A 27,458-nucleotide genomic window follows, 5' to 3' on the forward strand; every position below is an offset into this window, starting at 1 on the left:
TCCCTGCAACACTGCAGAGGAAGTCCCTTTTCCTTCTGTGCTATTCCGGACCAGGTACTTTCCCCATTAAGAGCAGGTAGCTGCTATTCAGAGAGCCAGACAGGAAGTGGGTTTGGGGGGCGTCTATTCCGCATGCAGAAAAGACCCTGAATGGCTGAGAGCGGCCCAACGGGAAGTTACCAGACATGGCCGCCAGTTGTTATCATTTATCTTAACTTTTTGATCATGTTGACATCGGTTGACACATTTACCCTTCCTAAAATAGCATTGAATAACCCATAATAGAGGATAAACAATATAATAAAACAATAAGAAAATGGGCCCCATTAACAATCATCAGAGCTCAAAGATCTCTGGTGATCCCTAGTTTGTATAAAGGCCGCCGATAAGGTGCCTGGAGTCTGAATGTTACTCAGAACCTGTCCAGGCCTCCACACTCTACACAAGCCATGCTACTAGAGCTCTGCCAATGTCCTTCTCATACAGAGGTCTGGTCAAGACACCACAACAGGCCATCCAAACCTCACCAGTGACAAACACAAGGACTCCGGCTGTCCAGCTCCGTTTGTGCACAGGTCTTATGAGATATATTAAGCATATAAAGTTCAAGGGAGGAAGCGATCACTCCTGCCTGCTGGTGACCTGAGAAGACATCAGATGATTTATTGGGGAGGATGATGACATTTAGATCGTAATCTTGTTTGGGATGAGCTAAACACCACACTGAACTCTAACTGGCCTCTAATAACTCCGTTCATTACTCCATCTGATTCCCTGCTCTTAAACACATTATCCTGCCAGGTCAATAGACAGTCAGTTTTTCAACCTCTACAAGTGGAACTCCGAGAAATGACACAGACCCATACAGAGAGTCGGTCACGCATCAGGGAAACATCATTCCTCAGTGGCCCAAATCCATTAGATGGAGCGGACAGATTCTTGCCCATCCCAGCCACTGAGGTTGACCTGGTGCCCCATGCATAGAGCTTCCAGGTCATGGGTTCTATGTCGAAATATGCAAAGCACCCAAAATCACCACAAGCAGCATGGAACCGAGCGTGACTCTATATGCTTGATGGTGGCGACAGGCTGTCTGAGATGAATCCTCCATAACACAATGGCCGCCTCTGTCCCCCTCTCTCTGCGGCCTGCTGCAGGAGGCTCTGCGCATCCCCGCCTGTGAGGGCAGGCCAGAGGAAGGAGGCAGGCCTACGTCATTGTCTCCTCAGAACAATGGCCTGGCATGGCGTAGGGCCACGCACTGACGCGGACACAGGGGCAGGCACTGGCACACAGCAGCACCAGCATGGCAGTGTGGGCAGAGGGCATGGCCCAGGGTGCATGGCTGACCTCGTGCCCTCTCTGTGCCACCCTGCCTGCTTCCTGCCCATAATCAGACAATTACAGTGGCACAGAAACAAAGACAATCATGGCTGACTAATGCAGATAAGACACATTATAATGCAGCTACAAATAAGGGGAGAGTTGTAGGCAGTCATAGGCAGTAGAACACCAACTGACATTCAGGACACCAACTGCCCTTGGGAAACACATGCTTGATATTCTCAACCTCTCAGGCTAGTGCAACTCATATTGCAGCCAGCAGAGGTCAGCAAAACTCTTTCATTGACAGAATTTTCTACATGCTGAATTTGAGGGGCGATCGAGAACTACTGATACAATGCAGCAGAATAACAGAATATCCATTTAAATAATACATTTTTATTTTATATATAAATAAATATTTTATATTTCGAATTTAAATTAAACATTAAAAGGAAAACAAATTGTTTTCAATTTTACACTGGTCACATGCCGGCAAGAATATATATAACCTCAATTTCCTAGTATTTGACTCATTGGTCGGGTCTCAATGGTATATTACTACAGATTATATTGTAGCTGCCTAAGTGGTCGCTAATCTTTCCTTCATGCCAACAGTGAAGAACATCTTGCACTATATCTGCGGCTGAGTACAGTCCTCTGAAACACATGTCCAGTTTTAGGTTAAGCTCAACTGAGTAGGTATATACATCATGGCAACATCTATGTGCTCTGCTGAAGGGACTTCACCTTGACCACTGCAGTGTGAAGAGAGTGCGGAGCTCAGTGGACATAAAGACAAGGCTGTACAATCAGCAGAGTTGCCACCCACTTCCACGGACAAGCTTTCACACTTTTCCATGAGTTTTCAAGGACCAAATATGACATTTCCTGGACTTTCACAAGCTACAAGCACAGACTGGGCCTCACTGCAGAAATCCGCAACAAACCGCTATCCATGGAAGAGTAAAATAACATAATTAACTACATTAGAAGTACTTCCAAACAGAAGCATACTTCAAAACTTTCAATGATTTTCATGTAATGTCTTGCATTTTATGTAAATTCAATGACTTGTCAAGCTCCCCATGACGGTGCTTTACACTAAAATTGGAAGGTCAACTGCAATTATTTTGCCGTCATGGTCTATAAATTAATGATACAAATCAACACATACACATAAACAGAAAATGTATTGACAGCACTAATCAAGATAATATAGCTTCCTCTTAATAGCTCCTGATGTAGGAAGAGAACTGTTCCACTAGATGGCAGTAGGTGATTATAAAAAGGCAATGTTGGCAGATTTCATAGCCACTAGGTGGCCCTCTAAACCATCCACTGTAAGAGGATCTTCAGTGGCCTGACCAGAGTGAGTGGATCAAACTCCACAAAATTGGGTTAAGAGGAGCATGTTACAAATTTAGTTTGGCGTCCAAGAGTACTCACTCTTAAACCAGGCAGAAACTTCTCCATCTCAGTCAGATCAATGCCATCATCATCATCAAGCTTGCCCTTTATCATCCTAGAGTGGGAACAGAAAGGGTGATCAATAGGACATAATGATTCAGTGACAGATCTATAAAATTGATCTGATCAGCCTAAAGCAGTGTTTTTTTTCCATCACTGATTTATTTCCCAACAGTTGTGGGAAAATATAAATGTTGTTTTACTTAAAAACTAAACAGATGAAAATGTATACCTAAATTGTAGAATAAAATCATTAGGCACTTCTGAAATTCCTGAAGAACATTATTGTCTTGCATGAGCACTTGGACCCTTGTTGGGCTTTGAGATTTGGGTATACAGAACCTCCTTTGGGTAGCTCTAGATCAGGGGTCTCAAACTCAAATGAGCTGGGGGCCACTTCTGCCAACGTCATCTGATTGGAGGGCCGGCTATTTCTGAAAATGCAATGTTCTATTCTTTTAAACCTGGCAAACTAGGCGTCGGGGTTAAGAAAGCAACACCATTGGATTTTTATATCAACATTTCAAAAGGCCATGGCTTGAAAGTAGTCAGAGATAAAGTCCTACTGTAAATGTAAAAATCTTTGAGTATAAACACAAGTTTATGAAGGGGGTAAATGTACTAATCACTGGATGGCAAGCACCTCAAATTATGCACATTTCAGTAAATACTGGATGAACATATTTGAGCAGGTTTACTTTCCTTTTTTTTCATATTACCCACATAACAAATTAGCAGGAAAACACCTAAGATGTATACCAACACCTAAGATGTATATGGTTTAGTGATGTATTACTAATCCACAAGGCCTACAATAAAGTATTCTGGTCAAATCAGTTCCTATCGCGGGTAATCTGAGTACCCAGAAGTTTGCATCATATTGCGGATGACTTTGTAGTTCTTTAGAGCCCTGTTTCTACTAGCCCTGCTATCTGTACCACATCTATTACGGACACTTTCATCACGATTACCACTGCAACCTCCAAGCTATGTTGGAGGCAGAGGGTCGAAATAAGCATGGTATGCTTAGTGGACACCGTCGTATACACGCAAAGACGCACGTCCATTCACAGACGCACTGTGACTATCACTGTCAATAGACGATCGATCATAATCTCCAAAAGGATATTCTCCTTCAGAATCAGAATAGGTGAATAACATAGCCTACCTAAGACTTCATCACACATAAATGTTTTTCAACATTAGGTGTAGGCCTATTTCTGCTTCAATTTGTGCAAAACTATGGCCTGCATCGCTTCCGCGTCATTACAAATGCACGTCTTTGTGTTTCTCGCGTGTAATACAAGTAGGCCTATTTCCTGAAAACTTTGCGCAGCGATTTTGGGTTTGAATCAAGCTCTGGATGTCTAGCACATAGTGGAGCAGAGTAGGCTACAAATGAGATTTGTCACCGTACTTAGATCTATCGTCAACTTTAATCAGCATCGTTGTTTGTCGCAATTAAAAATAGCCTCAAGGGCCGGATTACATTATGATTTTGACATGAGTCACGGGGCCGGAATTGGGCCGGACGCGGGCCGGGTGTTTGAGACCCCTGCTCTAGATCTAACTGCCTACCTACTAAATGAATGAATAAGAATGTGTGTGAGCTCACCCCTCACGATCAATGTGTGGGAGGTGCTTTGGTGTCCCGCGGTATGGCTTCCTGTGAAACTGAGAGAAATCCAACTTCTCGGGCTGAAGATCCCATGTGGCTCCACTGTTCAGGGCAAAAACATCCACGCAAACACACGCAAACAAACAACAGAAAACAAACATCAAACAAAATATATGTATTTCATCAACACATAAGTTCAATGTTTTGGTGGAATATTATATGGATGTTGGCAAAGATTATATTGCTTTTTAGTTTTGATCGAATCCACTAATATTTTCACCTATGCAGGAATCAACAAGCATGACACAATGTTTTTATTTATTCTTTAACATGTTAAGCTGTTCTGATTGAAGTCCACACCTTGTGTGCAAACATGTATCTAGAGGTCATCCTCTCAGGAGGCCTATAATCCCATGTGCTCCAGACAGAGCACTATTTACTTGATCCTAAACAGAGCCCTGCATATGCACATGAGCCTAGGTACAGTAAAGCCTGTTTTTAATCTGATACAACAAAAAAAAGCTCGTTTGTAAGCAGATATGGACCTCTGTCACTACAGGGATTTCCCAAGTTAAGCTGATTATATCAGAGTGGTGGGGTGCATGGCAAAGAAGCGGGAATGCCTGTAGCCATGTCTGGTGTGGGTCAACTATAAATGTCCCCATCTCAAAGGGTCTTCCAGGAAACTAAGGACATTGAAAGGACAAACGAATGTCTATTTATCAGAATCTCAAAAGCAGCATCTGCAGAAAGGTACCTGACAGACCCCTGGCTTTTCAGTCTTACTGTCTGAGTCCCAATACTGTTGGAGTCCCACTCCTAAATACTTTTTTAAATCCAGACAAAACATGTTGTTTATTTTGGAGGGTAGAAGACTAAAAATAGACTCCAGTATGGGGATTACTTCATTAAGTATAGCCTGAAACTAAGCTAGCTTTAATTAGATTCTTATTTCCACAGGCCAGTCTAGATGCTCAGATGCTCTTGTGGTACCAGGTGACATCACGAGAGGCCACAAACAAATCCACTGAAGATGGTAGTCTAGTTTGGAAGAGCTTGATATTTATTAAATAGGCTATAAAGTCTTTTAGTGCTAGTATCACAGCGTAGCATTTTACAGTTCTTACCCGTCCAGGGTGTTGGCAGCCCAGATGTCTGTGCCCAAGATGTCTAATGAGCCCTCTCTGTTTCCATTCTATACAGCAGAGAGAAACAACATCAGTCAGGTTAGACCTGCTCTTATGTGCGGGAGCCAGTAAGGATCATGAGACTCAGGAGCTAGGACTAACTGATTTGTCATAAGGTTAAATAGTCGTTCAGCCCTGCCTGGGGACAAACCGTAGAATAAATGAACAAGAGAATTGAATTGATTCAAAATCCACATGAAAGTTTTAAAAGAAAAGGTCATCGCAAGGGGTGTACGTTTACTATAGCTTAGAGAGAGGTGAGCCAACTGAACATTCTGCCTATAGTTTATGAGAATAGTACTGGATTCACAGAACTGACTCAGAGTCAGCACAAGTCTTGAGTGTGGTACCTTGGCTGGAGCTCTAAACTGGTTATTCCGTCCCCGACTACCTGATCTGGAACCAGAGCCAGGCCTAGAGCCAGAGCTGGGCCTCGACCCTGTGCTCCCATTACTGCTGTGCTCCCACTCGTCCTGCAGAGAGAAAAAGAAGGAGAGAGAAGAAGTGAGAGAGAGAGAAAGAAGGAGAGAGAAGAAGTGAGAGAGAGAAGAAAAGAGAGAGAGAGAGAGAGAAGAAGTGAGAGAGAGAGAAAAAGAAGGAGAGGGAAGAAAGAAGTGAGAGAGAGAAAAGAAGGAGAGAAGAAGTAGAGAAGAAGTGAGAGAGAGAAAAAGAAGGAGAGAAGAAGTGAGAGAGAGAGAGAAAAAGAAGGAGAGAGAAAGAGAGATTAGAGAGAAGAAGGAGAGAGAAAAAAAAGGAGAAGGAAGAGAGAAAAACAGCCTTGAGAGAGAAAAAAGAAGGAGAGAAGAAGAGAGAGAAAAGAAGGAGAGAGAAGAAGAGAGAGAAAAAGGAGAGAAGAAGTGAGAGAGAGAAAAAGAAGGAGAGAGAAGAAGTGAGAGAGAGAGAAAAAGAAGGAGAGAAGAAGTGAGAGAGAGAAAAAAAGGGGAATTATAAGGTATGTGTTACATGTTATACTGTATGTGGTACTGTGATATGGATCATGAAATGATGCATGGAAATGGTTATCCCACTAGGGACATCCATCCATCCATCTTTGTTTTCTGTAAAGTTGAGATTGTTTGAATGAACTTTTTGCAAACTTGGTGATACAAAATGAGAGTTGACAGTTTATCCTTTTAGCCCCAGTGTTGGCTGTGTAATGAGTGATGCGTGAGCTGTAGGCAGCCTAAATGGAGCCGCGAGAGAAATGGACACCAGAGCCCACAGACTGCTGACAAGGCCAGTTACCCCTAGCAACCACTACTCCTGGTGCTCTGAGAACAACATCACTACACTACACAAAAGACCCCTGCCAAAAATATCACACACACAGATTACTACGAAGTCTGTTTTTAGTACAGTATACAAAACTGGAGTGCAGAGAAATAAAGACCTTTTCATCCCTTGTTGAATACTGACTAGCAGACTGATGTTGCATTTGCCCTATATCCCTAACCCTAACCCTAGTCTTCTCCAAACTTGGAGAAAGTTCGTTTTTTGCCCTATACCCTAACCCTAACCCAAAGGTCAAAGGTCAAACTACTGCCTTACCATAATTACATTCTAATGTCTTGCCCCAGCACCCACTTCCTGCCCCTTTTGCTTCCTTCCCATGATCCTCTCAGAGAGCATTCCACACAGTGGTTCAGAATGAAACTTGATACCCCTCAAAGAGACCCAGCCCTTCTTCATCCTCCTCTCCAATGAGCAATGGAAAGGGGCCAACAGGGGAAAAATACAGGCCAGGACGCATGAGGAGAGAAGCAATGAACGAGGGAAAGGGGACGACTAGTCAGTGCTTCCTAGATGATAACATACTGTCAGACTGAATTGACGTCAACTCGTTATCACTTTCTGTGTAGTCAAAAAACTGAAATGGAAGGGCCATATTTTGTTCAAGAGCCCAAGTCCTAATGGAGTTTACTGGTACCAGCACTCGTCATGTGACTGGCTTCAGTTCCTCCCTCAGACCACAGCCATGGAGTTACACTGCAGAACACTGCCTGCTTCGCTCTGTGGAACTTTCTGAAAAGCAAACTGCTGTGGTGAGTACAGTCTTACTCAATAATCCTCAGCTGTATCAGGTGTCTACACCATTAGGACAGACTCAGCTGCCCATTATCATGCTTGACCTGGTGGGCCATGGACACAAAGTACTACAACACAATTTGACTGCTACACTGCTTTACTCCTCAAACAAAGGCTTCAACATGGACTCAACTGCAGGGGACACAGAGAGAGAGAGAGAAAGAGAGAACTCTGCACTGCCAGTCACTGCACCTGTGTGTTTGTTTATATGGGACTGTGTGGGTATGAATGTGTTTGTAGCAGCTAGGAGGGACAAACTGAAGATTACTGGGTTTTGCCTCTCTTAAAATCAACATTTGTTCCCCACAACATGCCCTTTCTTCATGTGACTAACCTGCAATTTAGCAAAACACATTAAACAACTGGGTACATCACACTGAACAACTTTGCCGGGGATCAAGTGCTTCAGTAAACAGAGACATGGTCAGAAATCTCAGCTATGGTGGCCCAGACAGGACAACACTCACCATCAGCCAAGGCTGCAAAGCCCCAAGCTAACCGTGTGGAAAAACAGTGCAGCAGGTGTCACCAACACACAATGTGCACACAAACCCACCCACACAGACAGACAGACTCACATTAATGCACATAGGCCGCCTCTCTGCCTCTACTAATGCTACTTTTCTACATTGCAAATATGTTTGAATGCATCCCAGCAGGGCAGCCGTTAGGGCAGCCGTGGCCTACTGGTTAGCACTTCGGACCTGTAGGCATGGCCATGAGGTTAGCTGGTTCGAACCCCGATCAGTAGGCATGGCTGAAGTGCCCTTGAGTGAGGGGCACTTAACCCCTCACTGCTCCCCGAGCGCCGCTGTTGATGCAGGCAGCTCACTGCGCCGGGATTAGTGTGTGCTTCACCTCACTATGTGTACACTGTGTGCTGTGTGTGTTTCACTAATTCACGGATTGTGATAAATGCAGAGACCAAATTTCCCCTCACAGGATCAAAAGAGTATATATACTTATACTAGCATTACAATTAAACTCACAAATGTGAAAACAAATCCAGACACACACAGCATATGCGACTGCAGGGACACACAGCCTAGGGTAGCCAGGGCTGCAGCATGCACAAACTGCCGGTGGTTGCCAAGAGCGGGCCAGTGGCAGACAGCCATTAGCCATGCACACATAAGCAATCCCGCGACCCCATGTGTGGAGTGCCATCATGCTGAAAATGAAGCATGAGGTGGCAACAGAAGGGAAGCCCAGAAGGGAAACCCCCTTTTCACATTTGCCTGGTGGGCACGTCTGACAAAGCACAACACACTACTATGTGATCTTTGTCTATTTTTGGCTGTTTTTTTAGATCCTCTCCCAAAGGGCAGAGAACACGCCCAACAGCGTAATGTAAATGTACAGAATCAGCTGGTCTGGAATATAATGACTAGCTTAGCTGCTGAGCTGTTTATTAACAAGATACTGCTTATTCCTCTATTGGAGGCTGGATGGGTGCTGTGGTCGCTGGTAAGGCTAAAAACAGGACAGTGAGATGACGGGAGGTGAAATCAGACTCTGCCTACTGACCTTGACAGTCATTGAAAGGCTTTTAGAAAGAATCATGGAACAGCCTCCCACAACCACATTTCACTCAAGCAAATCTATGCTCCAGCCATGTAAAACTAATCAATACACATCTAGCTGGACACGGAGGCAGCACAGCTACACTCAACTGGGCCAACGCCAACACAAAACCATCAGCCAAGGACACTGTTTGGTGCAGAGTTCTGACTGGCCAACTCAAAGGTTTGGAGAGGAGGATAAACCAGGAGTCACAAGGCTTCCATAGACAGGCCTTACAGACACTGTTGGGGGAACTCACTGGTTTGGATGAAGCTCTCCCCCGCGACGATGACCAGCTGCCATCTATCTTATCACTGCAGTCCTCTGTCCACTGTGAAAAGAACAAACCCAGACAAAATTAAGACAACAAAAGGGAGAGGCAAAAATAGCACAAAACAAACAGAACTGGAAACACATTAAGTCAAACGGGCAAAGTGCAAAGTGCAAAGTCTAACTTAAAGGTAATTTAATAATGATGCAAAATCTATTTGCCAATTCAATACCATGGCCAAGATCCAAAGCACAGACTGGTTGATCAGTTCAATGCTCCTACACATAGCTTTAATTCATGCACGAGACACTTTGCTCAGTGAGTGACTTTACACTAACCAGTCATTTAAATTAGGGCCCATAGTCTTGACCGACACCTCAGTCACCTCAGACTGAGAGACCAACTGATGTGATCTGGACTGGCTCACTTTTTTTTAACAAGGCTTCTGCTTGGACAATGAAAACGTTCCTCTAGCAACAGAGAGCTGAGACTTTCTGCATGAATATCTGAGAAATGCTGGTGCAGAGAACACAACTAGTCACATGCCTGACAAAGCCTTTTTTGGTACACATGTCTGTTGTGCAACCTGGGGTCCGGACAGTCACAGTAGCTACACCAGTAAATAACAGCATTAATCTTCTAAAACAGAGGGGTGTTAAGCCCATCAAATAGTTCAGACTGGCCTTCAGTTTGCATTCATCATTTTCATTCATTGTCCTTTCAACAGAAAGCCCAGAACACCAGGTGCTGACTCATCAAATACCAGATTGGCGGTCAGTTTAGATGATATTTGACTTAAAGTTTTGTTTTCTGGTCCAAAAATGAATTACAGAATTCTGATGTGGTCACAAAATATAGTTGCACTGCATTTCCTGACATTGCATTTCTGTATATTTCTCTGGTCCTGAAGAATGCAAACAAATCCTTGAAAAACTTCTCAGTGACACTAAGAACTCAGATGCACAGGATGCAGAGAAATAAACATAGCTCAGGATGTGATCTCTAGTCTAAGGTAAGTAACATGCGAAATCCACTGACCAACAAAAGTTTCTGATCTGACACTGGCCTGTGTACCTGTTCATCTGTCTACACTTCACATCAGACACTGGTGAACATGAGACAGGACTACTATACTATACGATGGCATCTAAACAAGCTTCAGTACGAGCACCAACACCACACTCAGAAGTGTAGACAACTATGCAGGACTACAACACAACTTCAGATGGAGCTTGTTGACAAATGGATATTGAACAACATACTGACTGACCTGAGATGAATCAGACACCATTAAAATGAGATGTGGGGAGTTAATGATGTATGTGAGTGGGGAGTTTATGATGCATGTATTGAGTATGTACGTTAATTTACTGTAGACAACGCACCGCATATGCTACAGTCACATTTCAGTGCTGCTCTAATACGGAGCCACCGTATTAACCTGTTGAGGAGTGAATTATTTTTCTGGTTCCTTCTAGAATTCTACGCAAAGATCTACAGTTTCAGTGTTCTTTATACAGTTTATGGGGAAAATCTCTGTGGGTAATTGTGGCATCATTATGCGGAACTCTCGGTTCACGAACATTCTAATCACATATTTGTGACCGTACTCCACAACAGGTTAAAGAGGAAGTGGCCCAGTATAATCCATCAAGCAGTTGAAAAGGAGGCAGAGCAGAGCGAGCCTGTCTCAGTGAGGGCCCTCACCTGGGACACATGGGACTGGGTTTTGTCCCCGTCTGTGACCGCCTCGCCCTTGTCACCCAGTAGGCCCTGCACCTGGTACTCCAGCACATAGGAGTCGATGAAGCGCTCCAGCTCTTCAATCTCCTGGGAGCGCGTGCTGCCGGCCTCCGACGACGCTGACGCCACTGACGAGTTCTCCATGGCAACAAGCTGCCAGCGGGGGAGGGAGGGCGGAGCGGGACCTGAGGAGGGAAATGAGCAAAAGAGTTTATCACAGGGGGAGACTCAGCAGCAGCCATTTAAACATTACATCTGATTTCACAACTGCAGCTCATTAGGTTCACCAGTTCACTTTGAGTGTCCTTCAGTTTGCGGAAATAAAGCCAGGCCCTGCTGAGAAGGGCCCTTCTTAAAGGCTCAGACCAGTATCCGACCCCTGCCGTGGGAGTCTACACCACATGAAATCAACATCACGCCACCGGTGCAGTGCCATGGTTCCTCCAGCAGAGGCAGCAGAGAGTGCGCGAGCGCCACAGTGTGTGCATCCCACAGGGCTGCTAGAGTAGGCCTCTTCATTCACACATGCTGCTGCGCGTCTGCCCTTGTGCCAGGGAGCACGGAGGTCAGAGACAGGCTGCTTTAGCTCAGGCAGGAAGAAAGCCTCCATTCAGGACGGCCTGGAGCCGCCAGCGCTGCCCCTCCAACACTCGTGGATAGCTGCACCGTCACTCACCACCTTGCCCATCTACACTTGATCACATGTTTGTCCAGCTCACTCTTCTCTCTGCCCCTTGTGTCCATCAGCCCTCATCTGTTGCCACTGCCCACCTGGAATCCCACTTCCCTGTCCTTCTCCCCCCGCTCTATTCTTATTATAATTAAATTTATTTTTATTTATTTATTTTATTTATTTATTTATTACTATAGATACATTTCCCTCACGGGATCAAAAGACTATATATATACACTTATACTTTGAGGCAACGTCCTGCCGCTGTCCAGTCATGGGACTGCTCATTTGTGGGTGGGGCAAGAGGAATGTGGACTGCCGTTAATCTCTTGTAAATCACTACTTGAGAGCTGGCCAGGCAAAGCGGATTTACAATAGGAGGAGGCATACTGTTAATAAACTACACTCCCAGGGACAAGACCCACCACAGAGTCTTGAGCTGATACACACAACGCACTGCGCCCATACAACACAAACACAAAGCATGCTTAATGTGTGTTATAATACACCAATAATAACAACAACAATGCCAATACACTCAGCAAAAGAACTGCTTTCTCTACTTATTTTATTATGGCTTATTTTAATACAGCACTTTTTGAGCATCAGCCTCCGGGGGCGGTCACCTATTTCAATCTATTACTTGGACCTTCTGGAATGGAGCATACCATTAACCAGTGTGATTGGAGCATACCATTAACCAGTGTGATTGGAGCATACAGTACCATTAACCAGTGTGATGGGAGCATACCATTAACCAGTGTGATGGGAGCATACCATTAACCAGTGTGATGGGAGCATAGCATTAACCAGTGTGATACCATTAACCAGTGTGACGGGAGCATACCATTAACCAGTGTGATGGGAGCATACCATTAACCAGTGTGATGGGAGCATACCATTAACCAGTGTGACGGGAGCATACCATTAACCAGTGTGACAACTAAACTCCGTTTAGAATGAAACCGGTAATATCTGACCAAACCATGCGTGATGCAGCACAATGTGTGGTTCAGATCCAGACAAAAGACATACGTGCAGGATCAACTGGGTTGCGTTTCTAGTTGTGCACAGATGTCATATGACACCAAAAACATCTCTTTAAGAGTTCATCCGTATCGCAAAACATGACGACTTGTTGTCACTTGTACGGCTCTGCTCTGATTAAGCTCCGATGAATCACTGAGCGAGTTCTGCGACTGCTTCAGGACAGAGAGAGGAAGAGTGAGGGAAAGAAAGAGACTAAAGAGGCAGGATCAGTTAGGAAGGGGAAAGGATGCAGGACACAGCCATCAAATCCTCTGGGAGGAAACCAATGAATGAGGAGCAGGACACTAATAGCTCTTGTCTGAAAGCTTTTCTGTTCATGTACACACGTGCATTCAAAAATGAAGTCAGACCACAGGGGGCAAATTTGAATGTGCATTATCTGGATTGACCAAATATTGTGAACAAATGATGGGTTGTCTATCAAATAGCATTCAATAAATAAGTGTTTAAAGACAATAAATATGTCTAAATCCTCCAAAAACAGAACCTAGGTTGTAGATGATTGTAGTTTCCCTTTAAGTCCAACACAATCACTGAAGGATGTATCAAGTTTGTATGTCAAGTTTGTCTGTCACCTGAGCAAGTCTAGGCATTCCTTAGTGGAGATAAGCTTAACAGCTTGAAACAAATTCATATTCATGCATCAGCAGAGACTCTTTGAGGCCATTACAGAGCACTAACCCACTGATCCACTTAAAGAGTACAGTAACAATTATTCCTGACTAATAACCTAGATGAGGTAGCCTATTTAAAGGGCTAGCCTACTATGAACACCAGTATGTACAGTTGCTTACTTGTACAGCTGCACGACTGAGGTGCTCTTGGCTCTTAGAAACCTTGTGTAGGCCAACAGGATTATAATGACGACTTCTCTCTCCTTTCCTACCTCCTGCCTACAACCTGGATTTTCTTCTATTTTTATAACAGCAACAGTATACAAATGATACAACGGTATCTGCATAGCAGCATTATACAATTCTATCTCAATGTTTCAGATATGCCCTTCTAAAACATTTTTTTTTTTATCTCTCTCTCTAAAAATATCTGGACCAACTATATAAAGAAACAGTTCACTGATTTTGCATGATGGTGACAACCTAAAAATAACTTACTAGACTCCAAAAAATGACTTCAACTAAATTCACCATGCTAGGCTAACCCTTGCTGTAGGAGAGGGAGAGGCCCCACAACAAGGGTTAGCCTAGCATGGTGAATTTTTTGGAGTCTAGTAAGTTATTTTTCCCTGCTTATCTTCATCAGGGATCCCTCATGAGATTTCGTCTGCCTCTGTGAACGCCTGACACAGCTTGCTGCTTCTTGGCCAAGCGTCCATCCCACTGATGACACCGCTGATGCACATCCGAGTGCCGACTCAGGGGAGATTCAGCTTTCTTTCAGCACACTCCTCCATCATGCAAGCACAACAAAAACAGACAGGATGGACCGCTGCTTAGAAGCTTGCATGCAAACGGCATTTAACGTGGTTAACCCTTAAAGGAGTACCGTCACACCGGTGTGACGGGAATGTTGAGAAATGAACATTCTAAAGAATATCTGGGTTCATTGAATTCAACATAGAATTTTAGAACCTTCAATTGTTGCGGAACTTAGAACGTTCAAAAACCTACACCTTTAAGGGTTAAAGCACTACGTCTGACCTCCCATGTCTGCCGTTCTTTGCATGCTGCCCTGGCCTGGGGCTAAACAGGCTGCAGACAGACCCTTATCATTAGAGACACGCACCCTCACGCAGGCAGACAAACAACACTGGGCTCAAAGCAAGCAAAGGCCTGAAGGTGATTGCTCATGAAAGCAAAAAGAGGCAAAGGAGGCGGAGGCCTGGAGCAACCTCCAGCTGATGATGAGGAAATAAAGGTGACGTTATGATGAAGCTTTCTCTACTGTCACAACACAAACATGGTACATATAATGCTGTAAGTGGGCAGGCTTTTTTTTTATAGACTCTTATTCTCCTGGTCACCCATTCTAACAGCCAATCAATTGATGAGGAAATAAAGGTGACGTTATGATGAAGCTTTCTCTACTGTCCCATCTGCTCACTGCTGAAGGGTGTCATCAACTCTCTAATGTTGTGAATTGTGATCTTGCAGCAGAAGTTGACTGTTCTGAATACTTGTCCAGTTCCAACTGAAGACTCTAGGCTGGTAAGTATAGTAGTAAACAACACAAACATGGTACATACAATGCTGTACGTGTGCAGGCTTTTTTTTTAATAGACTCTTATTCTCCTGGTCACCCATTCTAACAGCCAATCAATTAGTACCCATAACATGCAATACACTGAAACAGACAGCAGTCACTCACTGTCTCACTGCCAGACACAAGACCGCATCTTCAGACAAACTTACTAAGACAAGCAAAACATGCAGTCTCAAGAAAACTACTTAAGTTGAACTACTTAATCTTATCTGTCAAAACAAACTATGATTACTATCCATTGGTAGCAAACAGCTATCTAAGAGATGCCAGTAGTGCTGACCGCACAGCACTGCAGCGAAAAGCAGAGTTGGTATCTGTGTCACTTACTGTGTGTTTCTGACTGCAGATTAATTAACCTTCGATAGTCAAATCAGGCTTTCCTCAAACTCCCACACAATTTCATTGCCACAGTGCGATAGGAGGAGAGTGATGCTGGCACAGATCGGATCAAATACAGAATTAGGAACAAAGAGACGCACTCTAAAATGGTTCCTAAATGGTTCCTAAATGGTTCCTAAATGGTTCTCCAAGCTGCTCCAGGGAGGAGATGAACTAGCCTAGAGCTTACAGCAGACAGATAGCAGAGGTGTCTGTGTGTCTCAGGATTGGACCAAAACAGACATTTGCAGAGATTTCTTTCCAGGCCTTTGTCCTCAGCGCTGCAAAATTGCTCAGCCAGGTCTCCTCCATGTTGTGGAGGCTCACCCACGTGGTCGCAGACACCGCCCCTCCTCCTGTCTCACACACACACACACACACACACACACACACATGTGCGCGCGCAGAACAGCTGCTACAACAAAGACCAGACACGCCTTGGCTATGGCGGTTCACGTAACCACGGTAACAACGTAGCCAGTTCCAGCGTGGCACAGGCATCCGGCGCTTTCTCTGAGGTGTCTCACGTGATGACTCGTTCGGCGCCTGCGTCTCAGACACACTAGGGCTCACCACAGGCAGGCTGGGCCAGTTAGACACAGCTGGCTACAGCCTACAACAGCTTTTGTATATGTACACAAAATCTGTGTGCACAAATTCACATGACAGATTTAACACCATGCATTTTCATCCAAATGCATTTAAAGCTAAGTGTTGCCAATGTTTTCAAATGCGTTTGTGTTTAATTAGCACATTGGACAGCTACAAAACATTGATTTTGCCAATGAATTGCAATTCTTAAGTGCACAGTAACTGATTTGTTTGGGCTCATTCCTCTTCAACCTAGATTAAATGCTAAAGCAGATGCTTATATTTAGCCACCAGGCTCTCAGCATGGGTGGAAGGAAATCGATGAATAAATAACAGCCTCCCTGAGGGGACTGATCAACAGACCATTAGACAAAGGGTGGCTGTTGGATGCACTTGGTTGCCCACACAGTCTTGGAGAAGTGGATCCTCAAAGCCTGCATGATTTAGGCTATTTAGTGTATAAGTTAATAATGTTTTATCAGACAGTATTGCCTTTATTAGGCAATACAGTGCAAAACTACCTTAACTATGAGCACAAAGTAAATCTTGTGGTGGTACTGTAGGTGCAGGTGCATGTTTAAAACTGTACCGTCTGCACTGGTCCATTTATAGCAGGGCCGACCCGGCGCTACAGGGGGTGCAGGGATGTGCACACGCAGGATGAGTCTTAAAGCAGGGCCCAAAGTAGATTTAAACAACAAGCTCTCTGTGCTTTTCAGCAAAACAAACTAATTCAATGCTTTAAGGATGGGGCCGGAGGCATGGCTTAAAACATTCTCATCAGAATACATACTGCACTGTATGTGTCCAACTCCACATGGAGGGCTATTTGATGATGTTGCTTAGGGGTGTCTTGGTGATAAACATGTATCGGAACTCCCCCTATTACCGTCGGTCCCGTATTTCCGCCGTCTTGCGTGTATGTGTCACTTAATATCCATTTCTATACAAACCAAGACGGCGGACTCCTAAAGAAACGCAACCACCAACACCATAGGTGTATCTACATTAGCTATCGGAACTCCCCCTATTAACGTCGGTCCCATATTTCCGCCGTCTTTCGTGTATGTGTCACTTAATATCCATTTCTACTAGGGCTGTCAAAATAACTGATTAATTTTGATTAATTAATTTGAGAAAAAATAACTGATTAAAAAAAATAACGCAGATTAATCGATTCTGTATGACCTTTGACCCTGAGCCGTTGTAGTCAGTAACCATTAGACTGTAAATTGAAGGAGAGAGAAGAAAATGTGCTGCCTTGATCATTGATTGGAACATTTACTTTTCAAAAACGGCCTGATGGTGTTGATAAAAATAAAGTGTTGATTAAAATAAAGTCCTCTGCAATGTATGTGATAAAAAACTTCTTCCCGAAGCACTTTTGAATTTATTTCCTCAGCATATTAGGTCATATCATAGATTATTATGGCCATTATTAAAATAATAATAAAAGAGTTTTTGAAATTTAATGTCACTAATGCTGATTATTCAATGATTCATTTGAATTTAAATATTTAAAATACTTTCACAGCAAAAATCATATATGCGATTAATTTAGATTTATTAATCACAGAGTATGTAATTAATTAGATTAATTGTTTTAATCGATTGACAGCCCTAATTTCTACACAAACCAAGACGGCAGATTCCTAATGAAACGCAAGCACTCACACCATAGGTGTATCTAAATTAGCTATGTACCAAAAATGACATTTTACCGTGACTCGAAGACCTGTAAACAGTGTTGTAAGGCTGCGTGTACACATCCGCTTGGAGCTCCAGTGGAATTTTAATTTCATGACGAGAATTCTCGGTCTAACCGTTCATGTGCCGTTGAAACGGCGTAAATAGGCGACCCATCAGGACAGCACTATAACTCCGAGCGTGGTAAACAAAATCGGATATTTCAGGCAGTAAATGCTCCCGTTAAGAACCAAACTTTGTTTTTTTGTTTTGTTTTGTTCAAATCTACAGACCTACTGTGTGGCTACTGAAAAATGTAAGGTTCATTTAGCAAATGTTATTTTGAAGTATTAAAAAACATTGTTGTTTTAGAATTTCTGAACAAAAGTGGTGATAATTGGGGGTGTTACAATACAAGGGCATAGTGAACTCTTCTTAAAAACACAAATGGCACCTTAAGAACAAGGAGAGTGTCCACTTCACCTTGCGATAGCACATGATAGGCATCACTCACTCCACTGTGAACAGTGAGCAGCATGCTAAAGTGGCCGATGCACACATCTTCCTTCTCTCCTGTCTGTGTATCTCCCACCAGGAAACCTCTGCTCTCTACAAGTGCCCACAACCAAAATGTTGTATTCTGCATTCTAACTGAGCATAGTCTGCTCTGGGCTGAATAAGAGTGTGTAGTGGAATGAACTGCATAACCAAACACATCAACTACAGGTTCCAGAACTCACTCCATCATATACACACACACACACACACACACACACACACACACACACAGCTTTTAAATACTGATTGATTTAGCCTGGCCTGTATTATAATGTCACAACTCTTACTGCAACATAGCAACTCTATTTCACCTACCTATTTCACCATTGTATTACCCCGGACTTGGCCAGATTATGTATAGCAGAAGTGGTGCAATCATCAGATTACAAAACACAAAATGCAATCCTGACCACCCAGTCACAAGTGTTATGTGCCACAGAAGAGCCAGTCATCCATTCTTTAACATGAGCCACACAAGTGCCCCCAAACAAACAGGCTCAGTTGCTTGTGAACATAATGCTATTCCGCTCGCTCTCGCACACACACACACACACACACACACACACACACACTTCATTCAGTAAGATTGTATGCTCATTACCTCTCCAGTAATCAGGCAATCAGCTATTCAAGAACAATCAAGCCAGTGAACATATGCACGTAAATGAGTGACCTGGCAAATGTGCATAATAACAATTCCATCAACTGAACTATTACATTACTTCTATAAGTTTCTATAACATTAAATACAAATGATATTCATATGGGAATAATAACAGTACTCTAAGCATTGTCTTGAATTGCTGTAACAAAAGCTCTTTGAAAGCTGTTTGACTTCCAAAACATAACCAAACTAAAACTACACATCTCTTGACTCATGTCCCCATTATGTAATCTATTTCCACTCGATAGCTAGGCTATCTTTCAAAAAGACTCCATAGACACCATACAACACACTGTGCAGATGATGACCTACCGGTAGGCAAAAGTTTCATCTCCACCGGATGACTTCAAGGAAGACTTGTATTTGGCTGACCAGACTGAGTTTCACCACAGATGCATCACCACCCTCCGTCATCCACAAAAGAGTGCTCTCCTAGCCGAGCAGCCCTAAGCACATTTTGGCACCACATGCATTACACAACCAAGCTCATCCCCTACCTGCCAGAAGAGCGAGACGGTTATAGGCAGTAACCCAGTGCTCCCGCAGCCCACGCCGCACTTTGCAGTCCGAGGCCCCCCACGGTGAGCCCTGAGCCTGGGCCTTCAGCACGCGGATCTGCCGGGGGGAGCGCGCGGGCCGGTGGACGAGCCACAGCGCCAGAGACATGGTAGCGAGCGAAGGCGAAGCGGATGGACAAAGCGGCTCGGCCCTGACTCCTGTCCAGCAGGATCACGCTGTGAGGTGCAGGGCGGCTGGGATGGAGATAGGCCAATGACCAGACTCAGGCCAGATTAGCATCGCTCCTGATTAAGAGTAAGCCCCGTGACTGACCTCCGAGCACACCTTTCACTTTCGCTGCTCTCTCTCTCTCTGTGTGCTGTCAAAACAGTCTGTAACCACACCCAGCTCCGTGGGCTTTGTAAATGGATGCTTGTGTAATATACACATTCCAACCTTAGCTAATTCCTAATCTCAGTACAACTGACTAGGAGCACTGTGCTGCTTAGACCTGCGGCTTTCACATGATCATCATTACAACAACTAAAGCTCTGCTGTATTGCCCAAGATCGACCACACACACACACACACACACACACACACACACACACACACACACACACACACACACACACACACACACACACACACACACACACACACACACACACACACACACACACACAATATGAAAATAAAGTCAAGTTTTTTCATACTGTTCAGGCAGTGTGGTTTGAATAAATCAGTCAACTGTTCCAGCTGCCAAATAGTGTTAGAGGCACTGTGACATTACAACCCCATGCGGTGGACAGCATGCAAATCAGGTGCTAGTCTAAGCTGATCCTACTGTACGTTGCCTTCCTTGTCATAGGCCTGAGGCTCTGCTGAGCATCAACAGTGTGCTTTAGATGGCCAACTCCATGCCCATGCAAGGTGCAGTCTGCAGACTTAAAAACCAAGGAGCTCAATTTAGCCAACTCAACTGTCCAAAAAGGCATTCAAGTATAGGAGACAGTTTTTGGACAGTAATTTCGCCCAAATATGATCAACATTTTCATTTCACCATCGGACCCAACCTGTCTGCCTCATGCTTCAGCCGCTTCCCTGCTTGATAATGAGATGTGAGTGCGTTCAGATGTGCGGCGGTCAGAATAGCGGTACAGTAGAACACTGAAGGGGAGGCAAAGCTGGACCCCACCTTCATTGTCAAGCAGTGGGGGTACAATGGGAACCATTGTTTAGAGGGCTTGACCCAACGGGGTTGGGAGAGCAGAGGCGTGCAGTCCAGCAGTGGTGCATGCTGGGTAGAACTGGCTGGCCCACAAAAAGCCACTGCATTGTGTTGCATCGCATTGTTGCATTGTTGCATACTGCAGCTTTGCACAAACATGCCAGCAGCCTACACTATCCCTTCCAACATCAAACTAGACCAGGGGTTCTCAAACTGTTGTGGGCCAGGGACCCCTCATGGAGTGGAAAATTCTCCAAGGACCCCCTCATAATTGCAACACATAAAACTTAAGTTAATCATGTAGCTGTATAACCTTTTTTCTGTTAGATGCTTATGTTTTATGTATTTTAAAAGCATAGAGTGCTAATACCACAATATCATGTTAGCAAACTTTGACATGTAGGGTTTTTTTTAAAGGATTGTTGTTTCTTTGTCAAATGTAGGCCTATTGTGTTGAACACATAGTGTTTGCTTCACATAACTTTCATTTTGTTGGCGGTTAATTAATAGTAAAGTGTTTTGACGTATAACGTATCAGCAGATCAATTGGGCAAATACTGATACTGTAGCATTTTTCGCCATATAAGACAATTTCATATTTTGTAGCAAACTTTGTCAGGGACCCCCTGACAATGTGCTGTGGACCCCACTTTGAGAACCAATGAACTAGACAAAGACATTGAAGCAGCACTCTGAAACTACTAATGCACACAAACACACACACACACACACACACACACAAACACACCAGTTGAGTTGAACCAGCAAAAATGTGCTGAATACAAACACAAAAGCAAGCAAATAACAACACAAATCCATAAACACAGAAGCAACATACAACAGGCCCCACAGTCTTGCGTGACCACTGTCTCAAAGTGCTGGTATCATGCAAATGACACTACACACATTGCTGATGTAACTCTGACCTCTACTGTGAAGGTCAATGCAAAGCACTCTGTATTGTAACGGTGTGCTCGTGTGGGGCCAAATTGCACATTTTGTGGATGTCACAGTCGTAGGCCATCGAGCTCGATTTGACTCTACAGTTCTGTTCACATTACAGAGATGTGTCAATTTACTATTTCTCCTTGCACGCCACTATACAATAATGTTGAACATTGCTCTATGACTTTGCATAGTGCAAATATGCTTGAGCTTGATCATTACAGATTGACGTCTAGGCTGACAGGAAAAAACACAGACACTAAGCCTATCATTTAGTCATTACCATACTTCTCAGACTCAGCAGCCCATGTGAACAGGCTCTCCTAGAGAAGGTTATTTGATGTTATGTGTTATATTATGTTCCATAAGCAGAACCTCAAACATTCTTCAGCGGCTTTAACAGCAGGTCCTGATTATGACACATACTACACTGTGTGACTTTGCCTATATAACGTATTAGCAATAAATGAGGTAATAAAAGAAAAGACAAATCAGCCAACAAGAGGACACAACACTTGCAGTGTCTGTCCATACCAAATAGTAGTATTTATGCCTATCTGAATGTTGGTGGTTTATAGTGAATTTGTGAAACTGAACAACTGGTCATTAAGCTAGAGTGGCCCCTGAACACCATGAACTGTAAACAGGAGTGGTAGACTTTACAGAGTTCAGGACTATACCACAGTTAGGCAAAAGACAGAACCACTAGTCAACCACCAAGCAAAGCAAAATTGAACCAGAAACCATAGTACAGAACCATCTTGAGTCTCACTACCCTAAACTTAGCTAGCTGATTGATTGCAGCAATAACGTGGAACCTTTTACACTCACTGTTCACCACAACAGCATCATACACAACATTATGGCAGACAAAGCATTTATTTTTACTCTTCTAACATCAGTGCCATTTGGTAATGCATAGTGTAATGCATAGTGTAATGCCACTTTGAAGACACTAATGAATTTAACCAATGATGACACTGGTCTTCAGCTTATGCTATGCCATGCTACAATAGACAGTGTTTCCCCCAACACTATCCTCTAGTTCATTGGTTCTCAAAGTGGGGTCCGTGGACCCCCCAGGGGTCCACAGCACATTGTCAGGGGGTCCCTGACAAATTTTGCTACAAAATATGAAATTGTCTTATATGGCGAAAAATGCTACAGTATCAGTATTTGCCCAATTGATCTGCTGATACGTTACATCAATACGTCAAAACACTTTACTATTAATTAACCGCCAACAAAATGAAAGTTATGTGAAGCAAACACTATGTGTTCAACACAATAGGCCTACATTTGACAAAGAAACAACAATCCTTTAAAAAAAAAACTACATGTCAAAGTCTGCTAACATGATACTGTGGTATTAGCACTCTATGCTTTTAAAATACATAAAACATAAGCTTCTAACAGAAAAAAAGGCTATACAGCTACATGATTAACTTAAGTTTTATGTGTTGCAATTATGAGGGGTCCTTGGAGAATTTTCCACTCCATGAGGGGTCCACAGCCCACAAAAGTTTGAGAACCCAACCCCTGCTCTAGTTGAATAGAGTGATCTTTTCAGAAAGAATGCAAGATTTTTACTTTAGGCTTAATACTTAAACCTTAACCAATAGGTTTTCAATACATTCTGAATTCTGATGAAATTTTGCTTTTCTGAAAGGTTCATGCATTCACCCACTGAGACGATATTGACTGACAACCCTGATACAATCTTTTACTGTATTTCTGGAGTTTAAGAATTTCAGGAATCTTGCACCTATTCTCGAGCCATACCCTCTGGCACAAAGTGGTGTGGTTTCTTGAAACCTATGTAATTTGTAAGTTATACCTTGAGCTTCCTTGAAATGTACTTTAATGCTTTAAGTTGTTTCCACAAAACTTTGTCCTGTATCTTAACAAAACTGTTAGTTTTCAAGTAGGCTAATCCAAATATTTTACAGCCTAAAAATGTCTTAGTGTCTGGGCATAGCATAGGTAATGCACAGGCTGCAATGTAAGACCATCTGTTGCTCCAAATAAACAAAAAATAAATAAATAAATAAATAAATAAAAACATCAGTAAATTAGTCATTCATTTTCAATCATTCCAAATGTAAATGAGTAACATCTATCATTCTTTGGGAACGTTTTAGCTTTATCTAAATTCTTGTTGATGTTCTATCTATAAAAGCCTAAGCATCAAAGGTTGTCTGCTCCTCCTTACTATGTCTGTCATAACAAAGTCCTTTATAAAGTCTGATTATCATACAATCAATCCACGTGGGCCACTGCCACTTCATGGAGTAGCTGCAGCTCGTGCTGAATACTCAGCTGATTTACTAGAACACAACAGACATAAAACAGGGGTGGTAGTAGCCAGAGGGCTAATGATCTACTACTCCATTGATATTATTTATAACCGTGATGATTACGTGGCTGTGAGTAACGTGTATGCTTGTGCCTGCAACTATGCGGATTGACCACATCTGGCCGGCCTCGACGACTCCCCGCCCTACATTGTTGTTGGCTGGTCTGTGTCTAGCGTTAGCTACCTAGCTAGCACCTTTAGCAAAGGTGATGCAAACTACCAGGTTCTTGCTCATCTGTCGCCCCTGTCTACTCTCAGAGGTGGGTGCAAAATAACTAGCCTCCATAACGATGACGTTGGTTTATACTACCAATACGGCACACAAAAATCCACAGCCATAGCATAGTAGGGAGGCAATTATCCTAGATGGCTAATGGCTGGATGGCTAGTGCTAGTGCTAGCGCAATAACAGCTACTTGACAACAATGACACAAGTTGGTAAACAGAGCTTTATGGAAACAACCTATTGTTGTCTATGTAGCTGACGTTATACTGAATTGTCATATGTTAAATGAGACACTATAAAAACAGAGAAACATGTAGCAAATGGATGCGTACACGTCTTGCCCGGCTGTATCAAGTTGCTTGCGTTCACCTCACTTTAGGCTATTAATGTCAGCAAATGACAGAATGTCTCGTCAACAAGTATGTCTGGAAAGCATCTGGTTGCTGGTTAGGCCGTTAAATTAGTTAACGACTGTCATTGCCCAGTTACTTTCCAAGACAGAGTTACAGAGCTTGACATAATAGCTAGTGACTGTCAGTCAAATATTTCTAACGCTAAACCAGCTGGCCATGGGGCGCAATTACAAGTTGCACAAAAATCCAGCGCAGTGAGTCTTGCTACATGCTGAAAACAGACACCGGCAAAGACTGTAACTTCCTATTACACAGCATGAAATAACAGTGCTTACCCAAAAGTTGGATTCAGGCTGACGAAGAATCCGAGGTTTCCTTCGGAATTAAATTTGCCGTGTCATTGGGGTGTTTTTCTGGGGACAATACTGTGTTCCGAAGGAAAAAGATTAGGCTGCGTCCCTGACACGGGGTGAGGATGGGAGGGGGAGGGAATGCAGGAATGTGACGTTTAGTCCGGTTTGCTGACAGGATGCATGTGGAAAGTGGGATTGTGGGAACTGAAGTTCCATTGTAAGGTTCACGGAACAAAAACATTGGATGGTTGCCAAATTCCCTCTTAACCACACCCGAACCTTTAGTAATGGATACTAGAATAATTTAGAGATAATTTATAGGTCAATCATTTTGCAATTATTTATTCCACTGTAGGCTTTCTTGGTTTACTCTTTGATGATGTAGTCTGTGATTTGGCTGAATGAATTTGAAAGGCATAATACCTACCTTTTTTCATAGGCTACATTTAGCCTACCATAGATGAGCGTTATTTGCTTATACTTAGGCCTATCGCTTATGCTTATATGCTCACAAACGACCTCTGGTGGATGGTACAAAAGTTGTTGCCTACATTATGGGGGGATAAATAAGCCGAATGATCCCTGGGAAAGATAGACCTCTTGTGGTCAGTTATAAAACTCTACTACAGGCTATACCGTTTGTTTATTAATTGGTTGAAGAGCATTTCAAATTGGGAGACAATCTGGTATTACTGATGTAGTGTGAATGAATGTTTTAAATTATTTTCCAGAAGCAGTAACTTCGCTGCTTCTATAGGACCTGAAAAGACGCAACAACTAGCCTACTTGTTCCAGCCAGCAGGGGGACATTAAAAAAACTCCATCAATCGTGTTATTTTACTCCTTGAATGCATTTTTCTCACAATTTTAAAGAACTATTTGGTATCCTATTGCAGGAAAGTAGAGTAAAGGAATGCATTAATTATGTTATTAAAACTTTTGTTTAGATTTGCATTAGTCTTAGTATCAGTTAGCACAAAATAATAAGGTTCATTGTTCTTTTTTATTGTCAATGACCAATTGTTCCCCAGAAGCATTCAACATCAGTCAAGGTCAAGACATCCATTACCCTGTTTTGCTGGCCTTTGCTCCCTTTTCTCTTTTTCCATGGCCTGTTTTTTATATTATTATTGATAACAGGGCTGCTGAGTTCGAAGTCTCCTGAAGTTCCACACTCTCCAGATGGCTCTGACACATTGGCTTGCACTGCCAGAGATTAATTAACGTTCCTGGTGTGAGCCTTCTTCCTCCAGCCTGTAGCACCCAGCGACAGGCTCCCAGCCCCCTCCTCCTCCTCCTCCTCCTCCTTCACCTCCTCTGCCTCCTCTTCTCCTCTATCCCTTCTATCTTGTGCCCCATATCACCTGTACACACCCAACCTAGATTATGAATGTTACCATCAATAACGATCTCAAATGTGAAGCATCCTCCTGGCCTAGTCCTCCTCCTCTTTCGGTGATGAGAATCAGAAAAATGAAATTGTGATTTTGAAGTGTGGCATGACTGCATCTTTGAGGTAATTTCAACTAGTATGCATTTAGTCACAAGGGGGGGAAGATGCTGTTTAAATTTAGGCAGATGACGTTTGTAATAACACAGCTGTGTCCCCCAGTGTATGGAGCAGAACGTTGGACGTATGGTAATGTCATTACTGTGTGTTGCCAAGGAGCAGGGGGAGGATGGTGTTGCTGCAGCACCCAATCACACCCGATTTGAAATGACTGAATCACTTTGTTTGTTTCCCTCTGATTTGAACAGTTTATTGTAATATTCACCCATTTGCTTATGTGACTCAGCCGGGCACAGTGCCTGATAGTGTGGGCCGACACGATGTGTTCCCTCACATTTCGCAACGTGAATCTGTCCCTCTGCCAGTCCTCGCCACCATCATCTTCTGAGGCCATCGAAGTACAGGATACAGTCGCTGTTGACAATAGAGTACATTCTCTCTTTTCTCTCCTTCTCTCGCCCTCTCCCTCGACCCTTCTCCAAATATGGGTTACAGGGCATAGCCACATGGTCATTATGTGCAAGCATGATAAGTATATTTAACTGAGTGCGAGCCTTTGAGAGCAGCCCAATGGGCGAGGGGACGAGGCCTGGCCAGTGAGGCCACTGAGGGCCTGTTAGAGCTGTGGAGGACTGGATGCTACCAAGGCAGCAATTAGCAGGAGAGTGGTAGCATGATGATATTTCCGTACGCCTGCGGCCTGTGTTATAAAAGGCAATCCCTAAACATGGAATTAGACAGGGCAGCCCTTTCAGCTGTTAAAGACTGCCTCCTTTCTTAGGCTTCCTTTCCTTCTCTTCACTTAAGACCTAATCTGATATATAAACAGCATTAACTTGCAAGCAGTCAGTATAACGGATGAGACAGACAGACTGACAGTGTTGCAGACAGACTGAACATAGCCCT

The 27,458-nt window shown here is 43.4% G+C and overlaps 1 protein-coding gene across 1 annotated transcript in view; it reads right to left on the bottom strand.

Annotated features, from left to right (window-relative positions):
- The window catches only part of ctif (CBP80/20-dependent translation initiation factor), a 69,813-nt gene extending 44,649 nt beyond the window's left edge, over window positions 1-25,164 (bottom strand). Inside the window, 7 exon segments of the mRNA XM_048259297.1 lie at window positions 2,773-2,848; window positions 4,409-4,513; window positions 5,539-5,606; window positions 5,949-6,071; window positions 9,506-9,577; window positions 11,225-11,445; window positions 25,025-25,164. Of these exon segments, the coding sequence (XP_048115254.1) occupies window positions 2,773-2,848; window positions 4,409-4,513; window positions 5,539-5,606; window positions 5,949-6,071; window positions 9,506-9,577; window positions 11,225-11,404 (624 nt within the window). The 5' untranslated portion in view covers window positions 11,405-11,445; window positions 25,025-25,164.
- Window positions 25,165-27,458: the final 2,294 nt, after the last annotated feature.

The sequence above is a fragment of the Alosa alosa genome, chromosome 12 (assembly GCF_017589495.1).
Source record: "Alosa alosa isolate M-15738 ecotype Scorff River chromosome 12, AALO_Geno_1.1, whole genome shotgun sequence".
Taxonomy (NCBI): domain Eukaryota; kingdom Metazoa; phylum Chordata; class Actinopteri; order Clupeiformes; family Clupeidae; genus Alosa; species Alosa alosa.